The 26,372-nt window shown below is 42.0% G+C and overlaps 1 protein-coding gene across 1 annotated transcript in view; it reads left to right on the forward strand.

Annotated features, from left to right (window-relative positions):
* LOC142368160 (dolichyl-diphosphooligosaccharide--protein glycosyltransferase subunit STT3B) overlaps positions 1 to 26,372 on the forward strand; it is an 83,208-nt gene that overhangs the window by 9,150 nt on the left and 47,686 nt on the right. Inside the window, exon 2 of the mRNA XM_075450254.1 lies at positions 19,737 to 19,845. Within this exon, the coding sequence (XP_075306369.1) occupies positions 19,737 to 19,845 (109 nt within the window). The remainder of the gene's footprint in view (positions 1 to 19,736; positions 19,846 to 26,372) is intronic.

A 26,372-nucleotide genomic window follows, 5' to 3' on the forward strand; every position in this document is an offset into this window, starting at 1 on the left:
TGATCTTCCCTGACCCTTGGACCTCGGTTGAAATGCAACATACCCAGGGCTGAAATAATATTCTAGTTTGTTGAAGTAAAAATACGCAGGCTGCCAATCATTCTCAGAGCTCATGATGTTTATTGGAATAATGTCATGAAGGCCTGCGGTATTTCCTGTGAATTGACAGTAAACAATGCTTCCGGCCCAGAGAGGTCACCTTTCATTGCTGTTAGTTTACGTTTACACTGACAGACAAACCTGAAAACATGGCCGCTGCTTCTGGTTATGTTCATATAGTTCTGTGTGACAGTCACCTGTTTTAAGACTCGAAATAAACCCATTTATGTGCTCGATGTTTTTGTCTGAAAATAATTGGCCCATTGTATAATAACGCTCTGCTCATTGTGTGTTCACCAGTGGGCATTGCCATTTTTTGCTGGATCCCATCTCTTGTTTTCCTGGTGCAGATGTGTCCCTCGTTCAGCTATTATGTTCGTGCTCATTGTTAGTGACCCGTGGAGAGAGAGGATGACTTTGTGGTCCCAACGTAGCCGCTGGCAAGCTCACCTGGTGTGACATTACAGATCACCGTGATCCGAAGCCGTGGCTTTGTTTCAGGTCGCGAGAACAGCTGACGGCGAGGACAAAAACGGCCCACTGTTTATTTTCTGTTGTTGCAGGGTTCAGCTGGGTGGAGGAGTAGCTGAAGGGATGAGTGGGGGAAAGAGGGCTCGGGGTAGAGGATAAGAAATGACAAATGGATGAATGGAGGGCAGTCGAGACGGGGTGACGGCCAGAATAGGTTGTCAGCCTATGAGTGGCTGCTGAAAACGAGCCTGTCATGTGCTTGTCATATCAGGGTTCTCAAATCGAGTAGCTGGCAGGTAGCCCGAGTTATCTACTCCAGCTCTGGTGCAGGTTTGGTGTCAGAGAAAGCTGAAATCGGGATAATGTTAAGACCACACAGAAAAGCTGAAGGTTAATCTAAGTTTGACTTTCACTCGAATACAGAGAAATGTAGGTCTGCCTCAGGGCTCAGCCTCACTTTGCTCTTGCGAGAAGTTTTAAAGCTTCTAACGACTCTGAAGAATTAAGCAATAAAAGCCCTCGTTCGGGATGAGATAAAGTATGTTAACACTTATTTTGTTTCAGTTATCTCCGAGCAAACCATATTTAAACTGTCTAAGCTCTCCCTTCCAACATCCAAGAGCTCTGCTTTTAATATGAAAAGGTATTCTCTCGCTGCATTCTTCTTCTTTACTGACTCAAACGGATTGTTCTGGACAGTTCTGGAGCTCTGCACGGCAGTTTGTTCTTAATGGAAAAGGCAGAGACACTGATATTAAAATTAAACACCTGTAACAAGTAATTAAAGTTAAAAGCCCCTCAAATTGCGTTATAGTCTTCGTGCATTTCATTTCTACATTATAGACCTAAAAAAAAAAGCCAGTGTGAGACCTATGCGAGCCGTTTCTGTCGGCCGTTGTGGTGCATAAGACTCGTGTTTGAAAAGGATGCTGCGTGGGACACCGAAGTAGCTTTAGAGTTGTGCACAAGTTTGCCTCATCGATGCCAATTTTGCACATGACTAATCGAGAGGCTTTTTGAACAAATTATAGCGACTCCCCCCCCCCCCCCCCCCCCACATGGGCCAGGGCGCTGTGTACATGCGTGTCAGAAATGATCATCGAAGACAGTCGATTAAGGCGTGTCCAGGTTGTCGCTCTGCTCTTATAAAATCCAGATTTTTAAAACTACAAACCCATGTTTTCTCTCGCTGTCCCACAGGATCGGACAGTCTTCAGTCTCCAACTGGATCTCATGTGTCAGATGCTGTCGCACTTAAATCGGTAACAAATGGCTAAAAGAAAGCCCGGTTTCAGACTCCTTCTGATCACAGGAACAGAAAAACATGAAAAGGAAAATGTTGTCTTTGGGAACCCGGCCTGTATTAAAGTACAGCACATGAGAGCACAGGGAGTAGGAGCGAAGCAAATGGGTATTAAGGGCTGCAAATACTGGAAGTAGTATAGTTATTATAGTGGTATTGAATACCAAATACTTGTGGAAAAAAGAAGAATGTGTATTGTGTTGCTTCTCAGGAGAAAAACTACTGCAATAAACTTTGGTCCATGCTGCACAGCACCTTTTAATAAGATTGCATTTTTCATCCTTGAAAACTTTCAGGTCAGTCATTCTTTAAAAAAACTGCCTTCTACTGCCTGTTGGGTGCTACTAGAAAAGCCCATCGTAGAGGAGGCTTAGTGTAATTTGAGTGCTTGATGAGAGCAGGTTTCCCTCATGGAAACTGTGGGCATTGTTGGCATTCAGCTAACCTGCTGCTGCTATAAAAAGTCTTGTGAGTGCTTTGAGCATAGCATGACTCACTTTTGGCTTCAGGCAACCCGCTGCAGGCTTCAGTGCCCTTGCAGGGCATTAGATAAACGGTTTGTATCCACCTTAAGACATCTCTGATTTAAATAGCGAATAAAAGGAAGATTAAGAATGATCGGATAACTTTTAACATTGTTTGAAGCATGAATACAATTGACAGGATTTTTTTTTTTTTTTTTCAAATGTTGCCGTGCCTGCGCACCTGACCAGTTGCTATGAGAACGTTGTTTTCCAGTTATCGCAAACCTTGTTTTTAAAGCCCCATGTGGTTTCTTGCCTTTGTTCTGGTCTGTTCTGCATTGTTGCTTTACATTTTCTGTATTCTGTGTGTCTAAGGGGAATCGCAGTATTCCAGTGCTGCACTAGCTTTGTAATTTTTCCCCGGTATTGGCTTAAATTCTCACAGATTGCACACAGTGTCGGTTTGAAATGTTTTCTTGTTCAACTTTGTCTCGTTTTGCAGCTTTTCCAGCCTGCAGAGATGCAACCCGGCCTGCTCTTTTTGATGCCTCCTGCCGATGTAGCGAAGTCCTCTTCGCAGAATTTTGAACTTAATAAACAGAATTATGTTCCCCTGAGCCAGCTCCTACGACTTAATGTGCCCTTGATAATGGCGCACGCCAGGAGAAGAAGAGCTTTTCTTTCTAAACTCACGACAGGCACTCTCCATCGCTGCTGTACTACTTTTCTTAACCCAGTATGGACCGACCCGCTTGAGCAGGATGTTTAAAGTTCTCTGCTCGGCTTTATTGTTCACCTTTCACTAAATTTGTTTTTGCTTAATTGGAGCAGTAGCATCACTCTGGGAGACTCTGTGGCTTTTATTTCATGGCAGTGTTTTCTGGGATGGAAAAGTGGAGCGAGGTGTCGTACACCAACAGCTGATGTGGACAGAAACTTAGGAAAGAGTCTCTTCTGAGGAAGTGTTCTTCTCCCTCTTGTCGGTTTTAATTGCTTTCGTGTGAGCACAGGAAAACCAGGATTGGTTCGCAACCGGAACGCAATTGGCTGACGTTGTAATAGCCGACGAATCAACAATATTTAGATTGCAAAGCTTCACTTTCAATAGATGAATCATCGCTCCATTTGAACAAGGTTGCTTCATTGTGTTTAAGGTCAAATTTTTCATCAGATTTTGCTTCCTTTCCATTTCCTGTTTCAGTTTGTCCGGTTCCCGTTGGAAACCTGTGGTTGGTTCCAGGGCTGCTGTTGCACAAAATAGATAATGGGTGTCTTAAAAAAAAACAACAGAAAGTTCCTCTTTGTCTATTGATGATAGAGCTGTAGTTAAATATTTAGATTGCTCTTCATTCTTAGCCAAATTTAGTTTAAAGATGGTACTTACTGTACATTCCCAACTCGATGAATATTTCAGTTGTAGGTCTTCCTGCTTTACTTTCATCCTTTCGCTGCGTTTAGAAAAAATAAATTGGGACAACTGCTACCTTCCTGCTTTTCCTCCCCTACTCGTTTTGCATTTGGCACTAAAATGAAAGGCTGTGAAGCTAATGCAGCCCTGTGACTGTGTCATCTTCACTCTTGAGTTTTTCATCTCAACCTGTGCCCTTCAAAGCGTTTTTAAGCAGACGCACTGTAGTTGGCAAGATCAAGGGCCATATTTCCGACACTAAAATAAATCCGGCTCTGATGGCACCTCTCCATTAAAATGCCCCCGAAGCTTCTTTAGAATACAGTATATGAAGAACATCATTAGGCACTTGATGTAATTTCACTTAGGAGAGATAAGTAATCCAGAATTAAACATACCACTTTGTGGTAATTGCTGGAGCTGTACTCAGTCCTTACAGCTTCATATATTGTCACTGCTTATCTTGACCTTGGAACACACTCTCAGTGGCAAACTGACACGGAAACGCTTTTTCATATCAGTCTGTTTATTGTGTGCCAGTTTCCTTTATTTTGTGCCTCCTTTTACCTTCTCTTGAGTGGGTTTTTTGCAACTCTTGTGATATGAAATTCCAGAGAAAGCATAACTTGTTGGCCCTCTTAAATCTCTCCACTGCCAGCTCACTGCTGGGGCCCTCCACTGGTGACGGTTGTGCTAAAAGCAACTTTTTGACACCCCTCGCACTCAGAGTGCCTGTGAACTTTACAGTATTTTCTGTAAAGCCAGCATCTGCTGTGATGTGATTTTTAAGGCCATTTATATTTTAAAATGACACAAATCCAATGTGAGCCTTTATAGGAATGTTTGCTTTTAAACACCTAAGAGTGTTAATGATTGTTTTTGCAGTATTTTAGAATATGGACAATGGCCGAGTAAAATGGTTGTGATTTAACGCTGATTTTTATTCAGAGCAAACATTGTAGAAACTTTCCTCTTTAAGAACCTTTGTGGCAGTTTGAGTATTGACGGAGTGCTCTGTTCGGTCTATAATGTGCCCTTTCAAAGTGATGGGTGCGCAATTGATGTTTTAGCGTGTCTATAATTGTTTATAAAGTATTTTCAATTGGAGACATGCAGGAGACTGCGGGGAGAAAACCCGGAGCTCAGCTCAGTAAAGACGTTTGTACACAGTGAGGTCAGACGTGCATCTCTTTCAGCTTGAAAAATGGGAAAAGCAGTTTGTGAGTAAAGTTGAATTGAAGTGTGTTGCCACAAATGAATATACGGGAACGCTGCACTGGCCCGACTGTGTTGGATTTCTGCTAACGTTGGGTGAGCTGCAGCCTTGAGGCTCATCCGATTTGTCTCATTTGTGCCTCCTCTTTTCTCCGTCCTCCTGCCTATGACCCAGAAGTCTCACAAATTTTTTTGTTTTGTTTTTTATTTCTTAAAAGTCCTGCCGGAGAAGCTGTGATCGAGGATGTACCTGTGTGTCCCGCGTGGACGTCTGAACACGCTAATCCCACAATATAAATTGAATTAAGTATTAAAGTACAGTGAATATGAGGCCGTGAGCGCTTTTAATGCTCATCTGACAGAAATGAAACAAAATAAAACCGTCCTTGAGTCTGTATTCTCTCCCTCTGCTCTGATGGGATGGACGATGTTTTTGCATTGAGCATTTTCCTCAGAGGTAATGTTCAGGGATGTCTAGTTCTGCACAGCACTATGTTCTGTTAGGCCGCTATGCTACAGCAGGGATGTTTGTAGGTACATTTCAGTTTTGAATGAGAGTAAATGAGCTCATTAACCTGAGATGATTCCGAATGTTGCTTAAGGCCCAGCCTGTAACTGTGCTTTTACTCATCTCTCTGAAAAAGTAATCTTGATCAGAGGTGGATAGTACTGTAATCTCCACACAGAGGCATCTTTCCTTGACATGACAGAGTGCGTTCCAGGACTGGCAGAGGGACTGTGTCTCTTCGAGGTGTCTGGTGTACAGCTTGTGACATTAGTCTTGCTGTTTGCATCAGAATCACTCATTTGCAGAGGGAAATCAGAGTGACGATTCCTCCTTTTACATTTCTGGGCTGCAGTTCAATCAGGACTCTTGGGCTGAGAGAGTCATCTGTCTCTTTCCCCTCCATCACCCTCTCTTCATCTTACACACACACACACACACACACATACACACACACACACACACACACACACACACACACACACACACACGCTTCCTCCCCATAGTTTTTACATCTAAAGCTGCCATAACGTAATTACGACACTCTCAGCAAAGGTTGCATCCTATTTGATGGGGCCCACTAAACAAATGCTGAATTTGGCTGAGAATGAAATGCACCCCCCTCTCTCAGGCACCGTTATAGGGCGCTGGATCTGTTTCCGCCTCTGGCGCGGATTTGGAGATATGCTACCCAGACGAGAGTGAGCGGAAGCCTTTGCTCTCATTCACCTCTCCGCATCCATCGGGTACGGGGTAGAAGGTGTGGAGTTATCATCCAGGATGAGCTCATTGTTGCCTTTTATGTATTCTCTTTGCCCGGAGCCCGGTTTTCTACTAAGATGCTATCACTGCGCATTTCCCAAAGACACATTATCAGCCAGTGCTCGTGCTGCTTGATTTTTATCGTAGCTGAAGTTTCGAAGTCGGATTAGGGCAACTGTGGGTTTTCAGAGTGAAATGTGTGATAAGGTTTCTGCTCCGTGAGAGTTTATGCCGTCTTAATATTGCAGTACTTTTAATATACCAACAAGCCCCCCCCCTCAAGTGTGGAAGCCTTCAAGCTGTGTCTTGGGTGACATTTTACAGTAATTGGAGAAATAACAGAAGAGTCATTGTCTTTGCATCAATGAAAATTATTACAAGTTTGCCTCCCTCCGACACACAAAACGATGTCCTTTTCCACTCGCGCAATTAGTCATTTAGAGTCACAGTTCTGATGGAGTAGCCTTTTTCTGTGTTTTACATGGTCTGAAACCCCCTGTGGTGATGTCTGTAATCAGACCGGTAGCTCATTAGATTGCCTGCATCATTAAGGGCTGCTACATCAAACGAGCCCTCTTTGGGTTCGCGTGCATCAGGCTTATCTTGCTTGTGTTGCCAATGTGCATCCACAGCCTCTGCAGAGATAACCTGAATTGCCAGTGGATCTTTGAAGCAACCTCTTTAACTTTGAAATGCACCATGGATTCATCTAAGCACTAAAAGTCATGTGTGGCCTTTTCATCCTTTTCTTTTTCAACAAATCTCACCAAATTACTGCAGATTTTCTGTGGCTCCCCCTGCAATTTAAACAACACAACACAGTGCAGCATTTTAAAATGCATTTAGTAGCATACAAGTTTTTTTGTTTTGTTTGTTTAAAAGGGATGGAGGACTGTGTCTGTGCTACTAAACTATCTAACTATCCTAGATTTGACTCTTTCCGCACCACGTTGTCTGAACTTGTCGTTGCAACCAGTGTGCATATCGGTGCACGTGCCCCTCCTTTTGTAGAAATCTGAAGCATTCCTTTCTGATGATTCTTCCTCCTGAAATAACTTTCAATGAAAATTTAAATAAACTCAGGCTCAACATGTTTGACTTTCCAAAGAAAAATATCTGCACGGGCTGATAAAGGGCTTTCAGCTATGTTTTTGGTTCCCCTGAAAATGCCGGTGGCTGCGCGTGACATTGTCTGTGTTTCTAGTTTAATACTTCATTCATACAGTTCATCATTTTTCTCAAAGCCAGCCGACAGGAAACGGCAGTTAGTTTTGTTCGTTTCGTTTGATGTTTTGTCGCCGCCGGTAACCACAGCACCTTTTACATTTTTTTTTTATATCGGGCATAATTTGGCCTAATCTGACCAGTTTATGTATTCCAAACCAGTTAATTGAAATCGTCAGATGTTTTGTAGGTTTACATGGGTAAGAGGAAAAACCTCTTTGACATACAGTATCAAAATCAAATCAAATGTATTTGTATAGCACATTTCATGTACAAAACAATTCAAAGTGCTTTACATCAAATAAAAGCATTGCAGCAGGGAGTGGAAGTCAAGTATTTGACTGGCGTAATAGGCGCGTCTGTAAAGACTTCATTGTGTGCAAAGAACTCTGTTGCTGATTCAACTGTAGGAAAAAACTGAGCCCAGCTCAATAAGACGAGTCTAGAAGGGCTAAAGTATTTTCCTTATTCACAATGCCTCCCTGGAAAGTTGGTTCTCAATTAACAGACTTCTTGGCTGCTCTTCTTCTTCCTGCAAGTAGAAAAAAAACAAAACGCCTCATGCACAGACCTCATACGTCTTTGCTCTCTATGCATTGAGGAGGCTGTGCGATTTAGAAATTCATCCTGCTCAAAGCTTCCCCCGTGGAAGAGTGAAACATTGCTTTGTCACCACTATAGGAAGAGGAGAGGAGAGGAGAGGAGCAGAGGAGAGGCATGCTCCTCTGTTCTCTCCCATTATCCCACAGCCACAGAATATGAAACAGCAGATGCAGTCATGTGTTAGGAAATAATGATGAAGGCACCGCGGTGGTACAGAGGACGGTGTATAATTACTCAGGCCTTGCAGCAAATATTGACCCCCGAGGATTCGTGGCATGCCCATTCATGCAGATATGGCAGCTTTGGGGCAGTTATAACTTGTATCGTGATGTATGCACGCCGTCTTAATGATTGTCGAGTTTGCAGAGAGGGGTTGTGGAAAGTGTCTCATGCGTTCTCGACGGGGATGTAACTGAGCGCATTGCATTGATATTTAAACCAATGAGGCGTAACTGCTTTACGGGCCTTGTCTGCTGTTTCTCAGTCACTCCACAGCTCAAAGCAGAACAGTTGTACACAGACTATGTTGGCTGCATAATTGTCTGCAGGTGTATATTTTAACATTCAGTTGTATTGTTTTCTCCCCCCCCCCCCCCCCCCAGTTGCCCCTTTCTAGCAGCAGGTAGGTGTTTGGATGATGTAGTTGGCTGTGGTGAGCCCTCCCTCACTGCAGGATTTTCTGCCTAAAGCCTCACAGTGGTGGATTTATTCTGGCTTTTTAAGGATCTACAAAAAGTGTTTGGCTTTTTTTAAGTATTACAGGCTTTGAGTTGAATTCCATTACATCCACAGTAAGGATTTTAAGAGCCACTTTCAGTACGTAATCAGGAGTTTGTGCATATTTTAGTTGCCTTATTCATTAGAAACTCGTCTGTAGTGTAACTGGAAACTTTAGAGTTAAACCCGTGAGGATCTATTTTCCAACCCATGAAGCAGTCGGACACGTGCTCTTTTTAGAGCACCTTCTGTAGAGATATCAGCCTGTGATGATGATTAGGGTTGCAGTTATTGCTGTTGTTTGCCATCAGTGTTTGCATTTGTGATATCCAATTGATTAGCCAACCGTTATGACGCCGCCGCTCTGTGCCAGTAATTTCTCCCCTTCTCTGGGATTCACTGCTGCCTGCTGTTTCAGCCTGGCTCTCTCCCAGTGTCTCCCCTATTTTTGGTCGATGGTAACAGTAGGTTTTGATAAAAGAGAAGCCTCCGTCCCAGTGGGCTCCTCGGCTAAATGCGGAATTGGTATGCCTTTCATCCATTTCCTTTGATTTACATGCTGCTGTTTGAAATTCAGTGACTTTGTACTTTTGGGAACATCACATTTCTTATCTCCCTCCTTACCTATTAAATGGATTCAAAGTACAAATCTTTCCTTGATTTTGAATCGCTTGCCTTGAAGACTGTTAACATGATTTTTGACTCCTTCGTTTTGTAGTTGGGTTTATAGCATCTGCAGCATTTAAGAAGGATAAGGTTTGACCTAAAGCTCTGGGTTGAAATTGTTTTTTTAATTTCCTTTGAGAATGCAAATGCATAGAAAATTAACACAATAACAGAAATTGAAAAGGGAGCTTTTACTTACTTAACACTGATGCTGTATGCATAATTTCACCACATCAAATACAAAAACAAGCCCCTTGTCATTGCTCAATTAATCTGGAGTAAAGATATTTTGCTCCTCACACATGTAGCCCCTTTCCCAGGGTACCGCCTAATAAGAATGGGAGACGGGTCTTTTTGTTAGAGAGCAGGATGTTGGCATACAGAGAGGGCCCAATTGCCCAGTACCTCCCATTACACGAAGGAGGCACAGTTCAAGTGGTCATAGTCATTTCATGTCTCTCGGTCTCAAAGAAATTATTCAGCACTCGTGGGACACTCGGCTGTTGCTCGTGTTGGAGGAAGAAATTGGTACTCTCCCTTCTAGGCTGTTATCTTTGTCACCAAATAGTGCTTTTTGGCAGTTATCTCTCGCTCATTTAGTTGTGAGCACGGAGACGCTGAACGTTGCTCACCGGGCTACATCCTGTGTTCTGCAGAATAAAACTGCAGCATAATGTTTGCGCCCAGTAATCTTTAAACCGGAGCACATCCGACAGACTTATTGTGCAGTCGTGTGAATTGAGATCCATGTGAGTTTTTCTTCCAGTGCACTGGAATAATTGTAGCCTGACATGTTTTGAGTTGAGACGAGTTCAGACTACAAGATTTTCAGTGTCTTCCGATCGTTGTATTTCTCTTGTAAAGTGCGTTCACATTAACGGGTGACAGAAGCGACGCACCGAGATTCTCCAAACTTCATGTAGACGAGTCCCTCTCGTTATTAATTCTACACTATACATGATACAAATGGCTCCTGGTGAGTCTGTTCTGCTAGCCTGATTGTAGAAGGCAACTGGCAGTTTCTCTCTCTCTCTAGTCTTTCATGATGTTGCGTGATTCATACATCAAAGTCGCATGTGTGTTCCTGCCAGCTTTCAACCAAATTCTGCTCAATTTCCTGAGCAGACCATGGTTTTCTTCACCCCGTTCTCTATTTTTTCCGCTCTATTGTGTCTCCGTACTCCATCTCCTGCGCTCTCTGTGGGCTGTAGCTTCTCTCTCTCGCACTCGGCACATCTTCCCCTGAAAAACTCTGTAGATATTCAGTCATCTCTGCAGGCCTCGGAAGCATTGACACGTGACTGTTAATGAAGTTTGGAAGTAAGATTTTGCACTGTTAAATGGGCTTTAATCCCCATTTCTTGACGTAGAATTTCCTGTGAGGGGACAGCTGAGCTTATCGCAGTGCAAACGCTGCAGTGACACACTGTTCTGCTCTTCGTGCATCGTCTTTGGAACATTTATATTTGCTATGTTTTTATGAGAGCATGTGGGTTGAGTCTGTTTGTCTGTTTTGCACGGTCAACATTACATCCCTACCTTTTCAGTGTATATGCACACTCACTGGTGATTGCAGATGTCATAGGATTCCCTGCTTTTGGTACTTTACATATTTGCACTCTTAATCTCCGGGACTGAGAACCATATCTCTAATTTCCCATCTGGTGTTCATGCAGCGTGCAGCGACTGTCTTAGAAACATCTGCTGCAATTGAAGTCCACTCATCAGTTGTCAATTAAACATATTCATCAGACGGGATTTATTTTTTTTCTGGAGATTTTATTTGTAGCGGTCATATGTCCTTATGCATGCCACATGGCTTAAAACGGTGCCGTTTTGGACCAAGATCATTGATTTTCCCCTGGAAAACTCCGCTCCTTTTCAAATTTAATGGGCTGTCGCTGATTAGATGCATCGGCTCTTCAGTTAGCAGTGGGTAAACAGCTGTCCATGTTGCATCTGGAGCTGGGAAAAAGCGTTGAAACGTGGATATTTGCATTCCTGTGTAAATCCAGTGCTTACATCCCCAAAGTTTTGTCACATTTCTTGTCCCCTGCGTCCACTCAGAGATGCTTTCAGGAGATGGGAGGCTAAGCTGGGGGGGTATTTCGTAGCGAGGAGCTTAACTAGATTGCTGTCTGACAGATTAAGATTCATGGTTCAGGCATGCAGAATATGAACCACGAAGGGAGCCTCTTCGAGACTTATTCCGGTGCCATAAGTCAAACCTTTTGTTTAATGTAGGACTCACTTTGTTTTATGCCCCCCCCCCCATCTTTCCCAGGAATGCTCTCTGCGCGGTAATTGCTGTGGTATTAAACTGTTAGGCTCCAGATTTCTCATCTTTATTCTGTAGGAGCTGATCGATACTCACCTGGTCCTAGTAGGTTAATTGCGTGCAACATGGCCACCCCCGTACAGCATTATTGAACTCAGGAAGCACCGTTGCTTAATGGTTTTGTCATTGATGAATTCCTTCCTCATCAGCACACAGTTTTGCAAGTGCTGATAGTCTCGAGCGTTCCTGTTGGGGATGACCCCTTCGTCTCCGTAGACTTTGTCATTAACAACCGCTTCATGGTGCTTTTTAAAGTTGAGCCTTTTGCACTCATTTTGTGCTCAGAAATAAATTCTCATCTTCCCACTGAATTACTAAGAAATAAAACGTGGCGTACATCCAATGAAATGCAGTGTGTAAACTCAGCTGTAGGAGTTGTTTGAGGAAGAGCAGACATATTTTTCAGGTAAAATCTGAGTTTGAAAACTGTTTTTATATATCCATTTCTGAATATGATATGCCAGTCCAACAGCAAGATGCTGAACTATTCCACCCAATGAGTGAAAACACTTCCTTTGGGATGGCGCTCTCTCTGTTGCAGCCTTCAATCTGCTGTTTTTACTGACAGTGCTCGGAACTTGTCAGTCCACACGAGTTAAAGCAAAGTAGACGGTGTGTTACCTCAGCCAAGTGTGCACACCGTGCAGTAAAACAAGGTAATTCACATCTTCTCAGACGTCCTTCCCCACGTAAGATGCACAATGTCTGAGTTGGCTTCATTGGACTCAGTTGACCAGACACATTTTCTCATCACCGCTTCACAGCAGGCACCAGATCACATTGAGACATCGCTTTGTTTGGTTCCTGTGTCTCTTTGGAGCTGCTCAGATCAGACTGCAGGAAGCTGTGGAGTGTGAAATGATTCTGTGTACCACATACACCTCTTGAAAATGTATTTAAGTGAGTTCCAACGTCCTCTAACCTTCACGAGCGCCGGCAGATTAAATCTTTTTGTTCCGTCTTTGTGTGCGCTTGTCTCAAGTTTCGACAATTACTTCTGAACACCCACAATTTGAACGGATGGTGCTGTGAAGTTGTCTCGTCACTTCGCTTAGGTGTTTGCTTACTTTTTTTTTTTTTTTTTTTTTATTAGAACAGGGTGTCGCTTACAGTCAAATACAAGCAAAGGATTATAAACAGGTGTTTGAAAATAGGCCCAAAAGTTTGATTTTGATCTTTTTATTCAAGTTTGTGAAAGCTAAAGACAAATGATTTTATTTAAACAAGTTGTTTAGTTTGAGTACACATTGTCAGATAATGTTTCATCTTATTTAAAGCTCCTAACTATACACGGGACCAGACTGCAACTATTAAAGAACTCAAAAGGAGTAAGGAAATGCATTGCAGGCTTTGATCTGCCCATTTTGGGTCTGTAAGTGCTCTCTGGACTCTGGACCCTTTGGTGACGATAGATTTTTGTCATTTATCCCCCGTAATGTAGTAGAAACATAACTTAGACTCTCCTGCGCTGCTGCGTTCCCAGTGTTTTCAGGTAGTTTGCTGACTCACCGGAAACCTTTAAACATGCAACATCTGCTGGAAGCATTTTGAGTGATGGGTCCGCAGAGGAGGCCGAAATTACAGCAAATATTAATTCAATACAGGTTCACTTCTCTTAGTTCATGGTTCAGACTGAATATTTTCATAAAACAGCACCTTTCAGGTGAATCCGTCCGACAGCATGCGCACAGTTCAATGACTTGGGCAGAATCCTTTTTCAGAGAATCTCTGATCTGTCAGTCGAGGCGATGCCTTCGTCCATTTCCCTTTAACTGAGGCCAACACACGTTGCAACACATTCTTGTGTTGTCTATTTGAACTCTTTTATAGCTGAACGATCTTTTAATGGACAGTTTACTGGAAAAACAATGTGCCTTTTTATTCTGGTGGAATAAAGTGATTCAGGTTTCAGGAATTTTGGGTGTTTCGTGCTCGCGGATTTAAGAGATGCTTCTTAATGCTGCGCCGGTGTTTTGAACGTTTAGCTGCAGAGATTCAGAATTGTGTTCAATCGTTATTCAGATATAATGATTTGTATTTATCATTTTAGCAACTGCTCCCTTCCTGTGCATCTCGAGGCCGAAGCCTCTCGTCTGACTTGGCTAAGAAAGCATCTTAATTTAAAGCCGACTGTTCTTTTATACCAACAACGCATTAAAAGTCCGTCTTTGGGATGTCATTGTGACTGGTATTGTTGAGCCCGTTCCCAGCAGCCTTCACAGACAAAGATGATGGATGCAGAGTTACCAGAGCAAATACACTCCTTTAAAAGTAGTTTTGTGAGTTGACCTGGAAGCATTACAAAGTATTCAAGTTATGTCCCTTCACACGCCGATCTGAATATGTCTTAATTTAGTTTTACAGCTCAGATTAATTGGCTCCAGCAGATGTTAGTTTGGCTCCTCTCACATGGAGACGATGATCCATCATGCAGAGGCACGAGAAGCGGGAACAATCTGGTAATCCCAAATGTTTGCAGGTGTGTAATCTTAATCTGTCGTGAAGGATGAACGTTTGATGAAAAGTCTTTTGGGAGGAGTTGGATCTTAAAGCACCGCCTCTTCTCAAGTATGCTGAGGATTAAAGGGGCTCCTCCTGAACCTCCTGATTTCAAACAATGAGCTTTGTGCTCCACATTCCTTTGGAAGAGTTTCAGAAACGCTTGTGTTAATTTACTGATGACTTTGTTATCCTTCTTTGGGGCTTCAGTTTGAGTAAACAGCCTTACATCAACTGAGACATGGAGAATATCACAGAGAATTTAGATTGGCCAAGGCATGTTCATAGAATTCGGTTACCCTCCTGGGTCCTTGATCAAACAGGAATGCATACTTTCTTTAGTCTTTTAAGGAAACTTGCTCAGTAAATGCATAATTTTTTACCCTTTCCTTTCTTTACCGTGATCTCATTCTATCTGAATCTTTAACCTTAAACACAAACCGTCGGCTGTCCCTCACACGCGCGCCACTCCTCGATCGATGCTGCACCACAGTTTTCTTCCACAACAGCCCTTTTTGTGGAGTGATGGCATGCTGAACTTTCACCGCTGTTAAAGCTTTGGCAGCTGTCCAGTCAAACAGTTACTGTGACCCTTTAAACCCATTTTAAGGCACTGGTTTTGGAGGCATTGGTCAGCGTGACTAATGTTTGCAGAAAATAATTCCCCTATTTGGATTGTGCTGTTTCTGTAAGCAATACATCCATCAGAAGTGTACATTAGATGCATTGTATCTGCAAAGTGCCGACTGACTGCTCGACCTGCATTTATCTTGTTTTTGATTATTTTGCATTGCTTTGCCAAACTCCTTCCACACCTCCATCTCTACTTTAGTCCAGTAGACTCTTGCCATGCCTGGTCTTTTACGGGGATTTGTCTTTTTTTTTTTTTGTTAAAATCACTGCATGTTTGCTGGAACCACTGTGAGATTGTTGAGTTTTGACGTGTTTAACATGGAGAAAATTTGCTTTTCTTCTGGGTAGCTCTCAGCTTAGCTCCTTTGTCAGAAATCTCTGGTTATTCTCCACAGTTCGAGCACCCTGACTGCTGTCTACTACAGGTATAACACCGTCTGCTCCTAAATGCTCCTCACAATCCCACTTTAGCTAAAATCCCCTTTAAGACTGCGGCCTTCAAGAAGAAAACAACGCAATACCTTGCCGATGCTCAAACCTTCCCATCTGACAGGTGTACCATTGTCTGCATCTTGTCTTATTTATGCTCATTCATTATTTATGCTATATGGTCATCTATAGGTTGTTCACTCGGCCTGCATTGAAGTGGCTAATTTGTACAACGGTTGATGACAACCCTGGAGCAGAAGTTTATCCAGATCCTGATGTTTTTCTAGCGGGGGGGGGGGGGGGGGAGAGAGGCAATGATGCATCTGATAACGTAGTTGATATTGAATGAGGCATAACTAACTCGTAAACCGCAATGAAACCCACTTAGTCATGCTGCTGATGATGGCCCCGTCTCAACAGGAGAATGGTAATCAGTGAAAAAGACCTTGATTGAAATGGATTGTGCCTGCAGGGGACCAGGAGAGGATCTAGGTAGAAGTGACTCCTGATTTTCTTTTTTGTTTGTTTTTCTTTTTCTTTTTTGCTTTCAGATATGATCTGAGGAGTTGGTATTCTGGTCTTTTTCTTCCATTCCTTCTCCTCCATCCACCTCATAGATATCAATCAGAGGCGTGTTGTTGTATTGGGTGTGTGACGCTCATCGTGAAGCTCAGTTGCTCTGAGAAGCTTCGGCTGCATCTGTAGTCATCATGGGCTTTGTGGCTCGGGACCATATAGGCAGCTATGCATTAAATTGTTAATGTGACTGGCAGAGCAACACTATCTGTCCCGTCAGAGTGACAAGGGCAGAGATGAAGCACTCTGTTCAGCTGCCCATGAGATCATTGGAAAATGGGGTTTTTAGATTTGACTGGGCAGTATGCAAAGTTGTCTTTTTTAGAGTACTCTCTCTGAATTCTTTGTTTCTGCCTGGCTGGGTTTGACAGTGAGCCCAAAGTGCCTGATCAGTTCCATCTTCATACGGAGTGGAGCCTCTCTGTGGGGGAACTCACACCTCGCTGACTCTGTTTTGCACTTCTCCACATTGTGGTTCTTTGCATGCCTCGATGTGTAAGGAAATGCTCACACTCAAACAACAGTGTCGTCTCTTTTGAGGTGTTTTGTTGGGTATGGGTTAGGTATGTAGTGAAATGATACAGTGTTTGCACCGATCGGTTTTTAAAGCACAGGTGAAGCTGCTAAAGACTCTTTTCTCTTTGCTGCTCGATAACTTTGCATTTCTTTTTATTTTGTATTTTTGGGCCTGGTGGGCCAGTTTATTTTTCATACTTTCATTTTTCTACTTGAGCCTTTAGAAATTCAGTGTCTCGGCTCTGCCTTAGACGTTCATGGATTGGATCTATTCCTTTTTGTTGCTTTTAAACAAAATGAGAAACAGAAGCCGTAAAAAGAAGATAAAATGTTGATTTCCCCATCAACATTTCTTTGGTCCTGACTTTATTACGGATCTTAGTCATTTAAAACTGAGCATCTGCTGAATCTCAATATGATACTTGCGTTTTCATACAGTTACAAACTACACATTATGATTACATTAACACATTGAATACCGGCGTTTTTTACAGAATTATGTCGTAGAATCCCAGCGTTCTAAACCATTTTTTGACATTTTTTGTACAGTCACAGCATATTATGTGATAGGGCCACTGAAACATGTTATTGCTCGTTTGAAAGCTGAGACTTTAAACTCTTTGTGGGTCAAAACTGCGTGTCTCTAGGTGCCGCCATTAGCGAGCTATGCTTAGCTAAACCAAGGCGGGTATCCACCAAAATCAACAACAAACTGAGATATCGGGGCTTTTGTGAAACGTGCACTCTTTCAGCCTGTCACACTTTAGATACTTACATATCCGGGTCAGAGGATTTGCGTCGTGTCGCATGTTGCAAAGCTAACCTGTTCATAAGACCGCCTCCTTAGACTTGTCGCGTGTCTTCTTCTCCTTCTTGTTGTTTGTTTATGTTACTTTACCGTCACCCTCTGGAAACCGACACGTGCGATTGGACAGAATGCGGAAATGCACAACAATCAATGCAGCGTTATCAAAATTGATCTTGAGTTGGCGCAAAGCCATTGGCGTAATGATCAAAATGTCCAGATGATGACACCAGTTTTTGACTGCCATCTATGTCAGTTCTGTTCATCACATAATTACAAAAATCACACAGAATGTGCATTAGAATGTATAGATTCAGAATCCATAAAAAAAAAAGTAAAAACGTATTTTTACCATGTGGGAGCCAACGCATGGGCAGTAAAAACGTAGTTTTACGTGACTTGGGAGTCAATGTGTTAATGTTGCTGAAACTTTTTTAAACAAAGAAACCTGTAAACTTTTACACAAACAGTAGTTTCCTCAGAAATGGGAATAATTCGAGTTATTTTAGATAGAATAAACTTAGGAATTTTTTATTTTATTTTTATCAAGTAAAGTGTAACATCTAAATCAGAAATCTAAAATAAAACCTTAAAATCAGCATATAATACCCAATAGTAATTGTTTCTGATGACATTGAATGCAGCATGTGTGGAACACCGCCGCTGTGTGCGGTGTACCCTCTAATCTAGCGCTGATTTAATGATATTGGTGAGTTACCGTTGTTTTATTCACGCACAGAAATGCCTGCTCTGGCTTTTTGTGAACGTCTTAATGATATTTAGCCTCAGTAACGCGGCTCTGTTTTGATATGCTAACGAGCAACTGCGCTAATGACCTTAATTGAACGTAATGCATTCAACCTGGGAGTGAATGCAGATTGTATCTCGTCCCACTTGAAACCAGCTTGAATTTTATTTGATTTAGTTTCATGAGATCTGGGGGAGGGGCATGCACCACTTTTTGGTACAGTCGAATTAATTTTATTAGCTGAACATTGTGGAGTGAATTTTCCCTGACACGCACCCTGCCCTGATGCAGGCAGGGTTCTTTTTTTTTCTGTGCAACCCCTGCTCCATCTGCACGCTTTGTTTGTCCTGCACTGCTCTGCTCTGAGCCCAGATTCAGACCCTCAGGTCTCTGGTTGTGATTGCTGGAGGAGCCCAAAGGAGAAACACTCGTCAGCTTTTTAATAGCTTTTGAAGATCACTTGAAGTGGCACAAGTCTTGGGAGGTTTGTGAAGATGTAGAGAGTGTAGCACATGCAGTTTTTGATCAATTTAATCCTATTAAGTCTTTTTTTTGCAATAAAGAGCATTGCAAAAATCACTCAATTTGTTCCCAATCTGTGGAACATACAAACGGTCCTGTAAATATCCCAGGGATTTATTAATGTTCCATTAAAAAAGTCCAACAACTGTTGAACTTGGTTGCTTTATACTGTACCTTTTTCATAAAATGGTACTGTATACTAAAGATACTGAACCTGCACTATGATTACTTGCATTATTTGTGATGTTTGCAAGTTAAATGAAGAAAAGGCGCCTGTATAATGTAATGAAAAGTGTTGCCACACACAAGATTTTGCTGTGTATGCGATGTGAAGATGTGCATGTCTTCAAACTTGCATCATAAGGACTCCTACTTTCTTATTTGGTTTCCAACTGAAAGACAAACACTCAAATCAAGCTTGTTGAAACCAGCCTATAAGTAAATGAGAGTTGGTAAGCGTTCGGTGAGATCCTGGTGTCCCGATCGTAACCTTACCCGGCCGGGATTGACTCATTGCTACACGTGATGCAAGTGTTTAACAGATTATTAGTCACACGGATGACCTTATCGTGTCCTCTCTAGGATGCATCTCTCAGGTAAAGGTCCCTTAGCAAACTGCTCCGGCTTGCTTCAAGGTCTCCATACAGGGATTACCTTACACGAAGCATTTGATCGTATCACAATGCATCTACATTAATTATCTGTAAGAATCTGCCTCTTGGGAATCTACTGAACTGAACACTAGCAACGGTCTTTGCGACAGTGTCGGCTCCTTCCTTCATGCTGTTTGACGGAGCTCCAGCACCCTCAGCTCATCTCAGATACAGTTTGAATAGAGGCCTCTTTACATTGATATTCCATATGTTTATTCTTAGGCTTTTATTTTGGTTATTTCTGTCTTTGAACATCAAATCTTCGTCACTTCTGCAGATGCCAGTGGTTCCCATTGAAATCTTGCCTTTTCATCATGCCTCTTTTTTTTTTTTTTTTAAACCAGCGGCTGTCTTTAGAGTATTTGGCATCTCCACAAAGGCTCACATTGTGAACGGGAGCTTTATCTTCGCTGTTCTAACAATGCAAAGCCCCTCAGCTCGTCTATTTTAACGCCCTCAGATATCTGCAAATAAAGTGATCTATTATTGCTTTAAGTGTGTGAGTGAGGTATTTATACTGCCTGTGGCCGTTGTATTGGCTTACACTAACGCCTCTTCTTCTTTTGTCGTCTTGTTTCAGGTTCAACTACAGATCAACACACCATCTCGCCTCCAATGGCTTCTATGAATTCCTCAATTGGTTTGATGAAAGGGCCTGGTACCCCTTGGGCAGGATTGTTGGTGGCACAGTAAGTTTCTCCTTGAATTAAAGCAGTCACTCTGCTCGAGTGTTATGTTTGCTCACGTCTTTGATTGCTTTTAACATCCAGAGCCGCATTAGGGGGTACAGATTGAAATGTTGAAAATATATAACACCCATGACAGTGTTTTGGCAGGTAATGTGCCAAATATGAATGCCTTGTGATTCCAAGTGATGAAGACGACAGGACAAATAATGATGACTGTTAAACAGCAGGTGGGGAAAACGGGGAACAGAGGGTGCCTTCAACCCATCTCGGGTTCATTAAGCTCAGTTTCTACTACAAAGTTGAAGAGGATACTGAACATTTTCCCTGTTGTCTAATCTATAAATCGTTTGCTTAATCCCTAAACGACTCAGCCTGTAGATGATCAGAATGGATGACTTAAAGAGACTTTTTCAAGTTTAAGATGACGACCTATACTTTTCCAATTACGTAAAACTAAGTGTTTTACATTTGAAAAGTGCAGGATGGTTCCTCGATTTTTTTTTTTTTTTTAATTTTTTTAATTTTTTTTTTTTATAAATGCAGTCAAACCTCGTTTTTCGTACGATTGTTTATTTTCATGTCAAAATTTTGTCCCAGTTTTCGTACAGCCACTCGGTTTTCGTACAGTTGAAAATGGTCCGTACATACATTTATTACATTTATTTATGTAAAACTATAGTTATTCTCTATAAAATGCATTTTTTGTTAATATTTTTGGGTGTCTGGAACGGATTAATTGGATTTCCATTATTGCCTCGGTTTTTGTCAGACTTTTTTGAACGGATTAATTAGGGCTGGGCGGTATGGCCTAAAATGTATACCCCGGTAAAATTTGAGCCACTGACGGTATATATCGCGGTATGGTACTTTTGTATATAAATTACAACAGAACAGTTTCTCAGTGGTTACCATAGCACCAAATAAACACTTTCAATCAAGATGTTTGCAGCAATATTAAATTAAATGTATTGTGCAAAACAGAAAACACAGGAAATATAAAAAATATATACGTTATATTTATATTTAAAAAATAAGAAAAGGTACATTTCTTCAAATAAACTCTGAGAGAAAAGCCGCTGCCTCTTGGATAACGTAACTTTCATAGGCGCCTTCCACTTATTCAACATGCTCAAATATGCGTCATGTTTCAGACACCCCATTTGTGCATGTTAAGCTAACTGCTTGTTAATACGATAAGTGTTTTATTACTTTACATGTCTTCCAAAAGAGAAAATAATCAGGATTTTGAGGATGTTACCGTTACACACCAGCTGAGACGCAGGGTAGCAAAACATTATGGGCGTGAAAACGAAACTTAGAAAATCGGCTCGGCGCATGCGCAAAACCACAAAGTAGCAAATCTCGACAAGTATCAGAAATCGACAGAACACCGGCTTTGACTCGTTTCATATTCCGGAGCATGGTTAGCCCGCAGGTGGTAAAACAAATTACTCGTGTTACCTTGTCTTGCGATTACTGTCGCCCAGCATATCCAAGCGGATGTTCAAAACTTTGCATTACTGCCATCTACAGGACTCATGAGCGGTATACGGTATGGCAAAAAAATCTCTACTGTTGGTGAAAAATACTGCATAAGGTATGATACGGTGCATACCGCCCACCCCTAGGATTAATCACGAAAACCGAGTTACTAAATGGGTCAGATCGGGTCTGCTGGTTTCACCCCTGCTGTACCATATCACCCAGAGTGTTTTAATTTTTTATGACCCGAGTGCAGCGGTTTGTTTCCAGCTTGGATTGCAGCCCTGCATTGTGCTGATAATGTTTCTCAGTTTGCTCAAAAGGACGTTGACTCCAGTGTTAACTAGCTTGCTCTGCGCCATACTGTAAAATGCAACGAATCTCATTCATCAACTAAAGTTGCAGCCATTGATAGATTGCCCTTTTCAGCTTGTGACAGAGAGGAACTGGTACTGAGTGAATGAACTCCAACTTCTTGTTAATGTGGCAGTACCTCAGTCCATCACATCAGCAAGCTCTTTTGTGATTGTATTGTCGCACTGGGAAAAAGAAAAGATTTGTTTATTAATTCTACATAAACGTGAATTTGCACATGCTGTTGTTCCAGCTCGGTTTCTAATTTTCTTCAAAAGTCAGGGCGCTCGTATGAGGTGCATTTTTGCTGCTCTCAATGCAGAGGAGAGGTTTCCCTTTCAGACTGCGTGTGCTTTCTCACACACTGCAGAGAACCAGCTGGTAATGACAACGGCAGACAGAATTAAACATTCAGATGTGTGGTTACACTTCCCCAGAGCTGATGCTGACATTGAGCAATGCATGAAGTCTTCAGTATGTTCGAGCAAAAACACCAGCCAGCAGTCGAAATATGAAGTGAGAGTGCTTCATATACAAGTGTAGCAGTCTCAGTGTTGGATTAAGAAGCCCTCAACCTCTGAAGATACCAACATTCCTGTGGGGGATGTTTATTTTCTGGGCAAGAACAGATCGGAAATTCTACACAAAGTAGAGAGACAAACTGCCTAATTTACAACAACCTTCGGCCCTTTGAAAGCTTTTTGGGAGTGGAACTAGCAACAGACACTTGCCATAAATTGGAATAAGCTTAAATGAACAAAGAACCCTTCTTTTGGAGTAGTGGGAGACTTACCTATCTTATCTGGACCAATAAATCGAAGTTGACACTTTATACCCATTTCCCCAGATAAGGAACCAGATGGCTAAACACAAACTGAAAAGACTTTACCCAGAGTCACTCTTAGTCAAATCTTAAAACTGTATTAAATGTGTTTGATAACCTTATACAATTTCTTTCAGGTTTCCAGCTAGATCACAAGATGCCTATAGAGACAATTTGTACGATTCTGGCTTAAATATTGACAAAGAAATACCCTTGTTGGAAAATGACCAACCACATTGCCCCCTAGTGGTCTGTAGTGTTGAACATTTAAATCCCCACGGACTCAGTAAACCGGACAGTTATATGCAACAATTTAACTTTTAACGATGTCCCTTCGGTATCTATTTGTTATTGTTTGGTATCCCCATTGTTAACACAGAAAATTAACATTGTGTGGTTCGCTATTCATGTCACGACTTTACAGATATTCATCTGAATTTTGAGACTCATAATCATCTGTATCATGTTGTGTTATTTGATGTCTTTATATCCCAAGTCTATGTTATATCTTTAATCTGCATATCTTAACAAGTTGTGGTGTTTTCAGAATCACTGAGACAAATGTTCTATGAGACGGAGTAATGGAGAAATAAGAGTTTCTTTGTTTTATCCAGGAATCCCCACATGAATGAAAACAGATCTCACCTCAAACAGAGACACCCAGGCAGACGTCACCACAGTTCAGGCATATCATTGGCTGAAAGAGTAGTGTAAGCCTACGTCATGCCCCACCTCTGCGAGTCAAACCACGGAGCCCACGAACCCAGACTCAGATTTGATTTGATGTTCAGTTGTTCAGTTTTTCAGAGATTAGAACAGAGATTTCAAGAGATGTAGAGATGATTTGAGCAGAGAAGAGCTCACCAGAGTTTTGGGAGTTTTCCAGAGTCTCAAGAGAGAGCGGAAAGACAGTAGAATGAGGAGAGTATGAGCGGTGCAGAAGACGACAGAAGGAAGGAAGAGGATGACAAGGACCCAAAGAAAGACGAGAAAGAAAGACCCGAACAAAGATAGAAACAGAATGAAGTAGTCTGAAGATACACGCTTTCTGTGTTTTTGTTCGTCCATCGTCATCTATGTCCTTTTTACGTTGCACGTTCTAACCTCCGCTGTTGCACGCCATCACAGTTTTTCCTACCAAGAAAGCCAACTCCAAGCAACCTCTGTTAACCTTCTGTGAACGTAAGTTCACTTCATCAGAGAAGCCAGCAACCAACTCTGACACTCGGACGAGTTTAATCATCCTGCACAGTGAAGTCCTTGGCACCAGCGTTCCCGTTTCCCGGTGAAGAGAAGCAACCGTCCAGGCCGCTGCAAAGCCCGCTTTACGTAATGTTTTTCCAACCAAACGAGAACTTTCACGAAAGTAGCGAGATATGAGACTGATTATTCATTGAAACATTAATTTAACATACCAGGATCGTAAGATTTTGTGTTTTTCCTTCATTCGAAGGTGGTGCCCTACATTCGAGGTTTAAGGTTTATTGAGACTGTGAGAACGTCTGATAAATCCATATTTGATACATATATATATATATATAAATGCCCAACATCGCTACACAAGATAAGAAATGCATCGTTTTCAGCTTCCTTGTATTTTCTCTCCGTGCCCCTGGTGTGTTATGAATGCTAACAGCTGAGAACCAGCACAGAGTTAACGCAATAATACAAACATGAGTTGTTGATCTAGAAGTAGCCCTTTAGCCTTTGGTTGTTCAGCTGTTGGTTTGTGCTAATTTTTTAACTAGCACAAACCATCCTGATGTGTTAGCATCAGGATTTTAGTTTCAGGGCACTCGGAACAGATTTAGCGTGGTAGCTGCATTCAAACTTAAAGATAACAGACTCCTGCTTTATTCTCTTTAAGAACCATAACAGTACTGTTTACAAGCCGGCAATTTCCTGAGGTCTTTAATGAAATGTCTGTGACATGTTTTGGTCAAAAAATCACAGATGGATGTAGCCTCAACTCCTTTTTCTTTAGTTTGCAAACGCTTTAGGCCTCTGTGTCACTACATTCAGCCCATCTCTGCCCAAAAAAGCATATAGTAAACCGTCTGAGAGCACAAGCCTGCCAACTTTGCTCTCAGAAGCTTATGTGTCCCTTGACTGTAGTTTGACCATGGGCAGCTGGTTTTGGGCACTGGGAGTCATGTGTTGAGCCATCCAAGTTATTAAAACACACACACACACCAAGGAACATAATGGCACCCAGGTTATTCCTCCACCACACACCAACTCCACAAAGGAAATGCCAAACATTGAAATGAAAAAGGGAAATTGTGATGTTGCAGCAAGTTTTTCCAATTATTCATCATCAGCAGTCACTGTGTGCGCTTACCGCTGCTGACCGGAATGACCTCTGGACTTCAACGTTGCTCCATTCGTCTGTTCTGACATTTTGAGCAGCTAATATTGCTTACATGGGCAATATTTGACGAGGTTTGTTTTTTTTGTTCTAATGTTGCAAAACGGGGAAATTGCAATCACTGAGTTCCGATTGGTAAAAATTTTAAAAACACCAATTAGAAATCAGGTTCTTGTTGGGATATAAAACATAGGGCAAAGTATTGGTTAGAGCATAATTGGCTAATTTAGTTCTTAAATGAACTATACAGTGATGGGATTTCATTTTAATCGCAAAGTAAAAACCAAGAGAGAGAGAGTTTCAACACTTTGGAAGTGGGAATTTTAAGTTATGTGGGAATAATGTGAAATTGATCTAAAATAAAAAGCCAGGTTGGTTTTTCTAACTTTTTGGGTTAGTATTCACTTCAGAGACCCAAACAAAGGCTTTAAAACGCATAAAAAGGGATTTTTCTATGATATGTTCATTTTAAAGTACAATATGAATTGCTATATTAGTAAGAGTTGTCGAGTAATATCCATCTCTCATCTGGGTTCCACTCAGCTGAGGCAGTTTAAGACCAGGACTGGTCTAGCAGACCTATAGAAATGGTTCAGGCTCTTCTATGAAGGAAAAACCCCAGGGGGATTACAAATCCCATGTGGCTCGGGAATACTGAGCGATGCCATGTTGGGTGTTGATGGGAAAAGAACACTTCTTGGCTGCCTTTGTGCTTTTATCTTGGCTTGACAAAAGCGGATGCGTAGAAAATGTGTTTGTGATTAGTGCATCGCTTCTATATTAGCCTAACCCCAAGCAGCCTGAGCACCACACTGGTGGCAGTTTTTGGTTCGAAGGAACAAGGGTAGGAACTTTGAATGGTACAGCTCCATGGAGAGGTATTTCTGTGGTTCTCTGGGGGCAACCATGTCAGCAGCGGCATACCATAGAGCCCAGTAAGCCTCTTCCAGCCATCATAGATTTAAGTCACAATCCAGTGTTAGCTTGACAGATTCCCCTCGACTGCCGTATCCGGCCTACTTTCCAGCAGCTGTCACTGCTCAAACCTTTTTATGCTGCTCAGAGCATCATGCTTACAGACCTGTGAACTGTGATATCTATGTGGGTAAAATGCCTTTACATCCCTCCCATTCATAACAACTCGGTCTGAGCTGTAATTATGCCGCTTAATGATCCATTAGCATGACGTGATAAAGGCCTTCAGTGCCACATAAATGTTGGAAAGTTTGCCAGCGTGTTTCGAACACTGGATCAAGCTAAGAGCTGCCGAGGTGGAGCCTGAACCATGGTGCTTCTAATCGGACTCTGTGTAGTATAAACTCAGTTGAAACAGTGAGATGTTGATGTTGCACATTGCATTATTATTTTTCACCAAACCGGTCCAGGGCAGAGCTGCGGCCATGTCCAACGCAGATGTTTCTGCAGTTTTCAGGCAAACACAGGAATCCCAAAGAGTGGAACCCATTCATCAACATTCCTCCCTCACAAGCAATCATTGTA

Source organism: Odontesthes bonariensis, chromosome 18, assembly GCF_027942865.1.
Source record: "Odontesthes bonariensis isolate fOdoBon6 chromosome 18, fOdoBon6.hap1, whole genome shotgun sequence".
In the NCBI taxonomy this organism is placed as follows: domain Eukaryota; kingdom Metazoa; phylum Chordata; class Actinopteri; order Atheriniformes; family Atherinopsidae; genus Odontesthes; species Odontesthes bonariensis.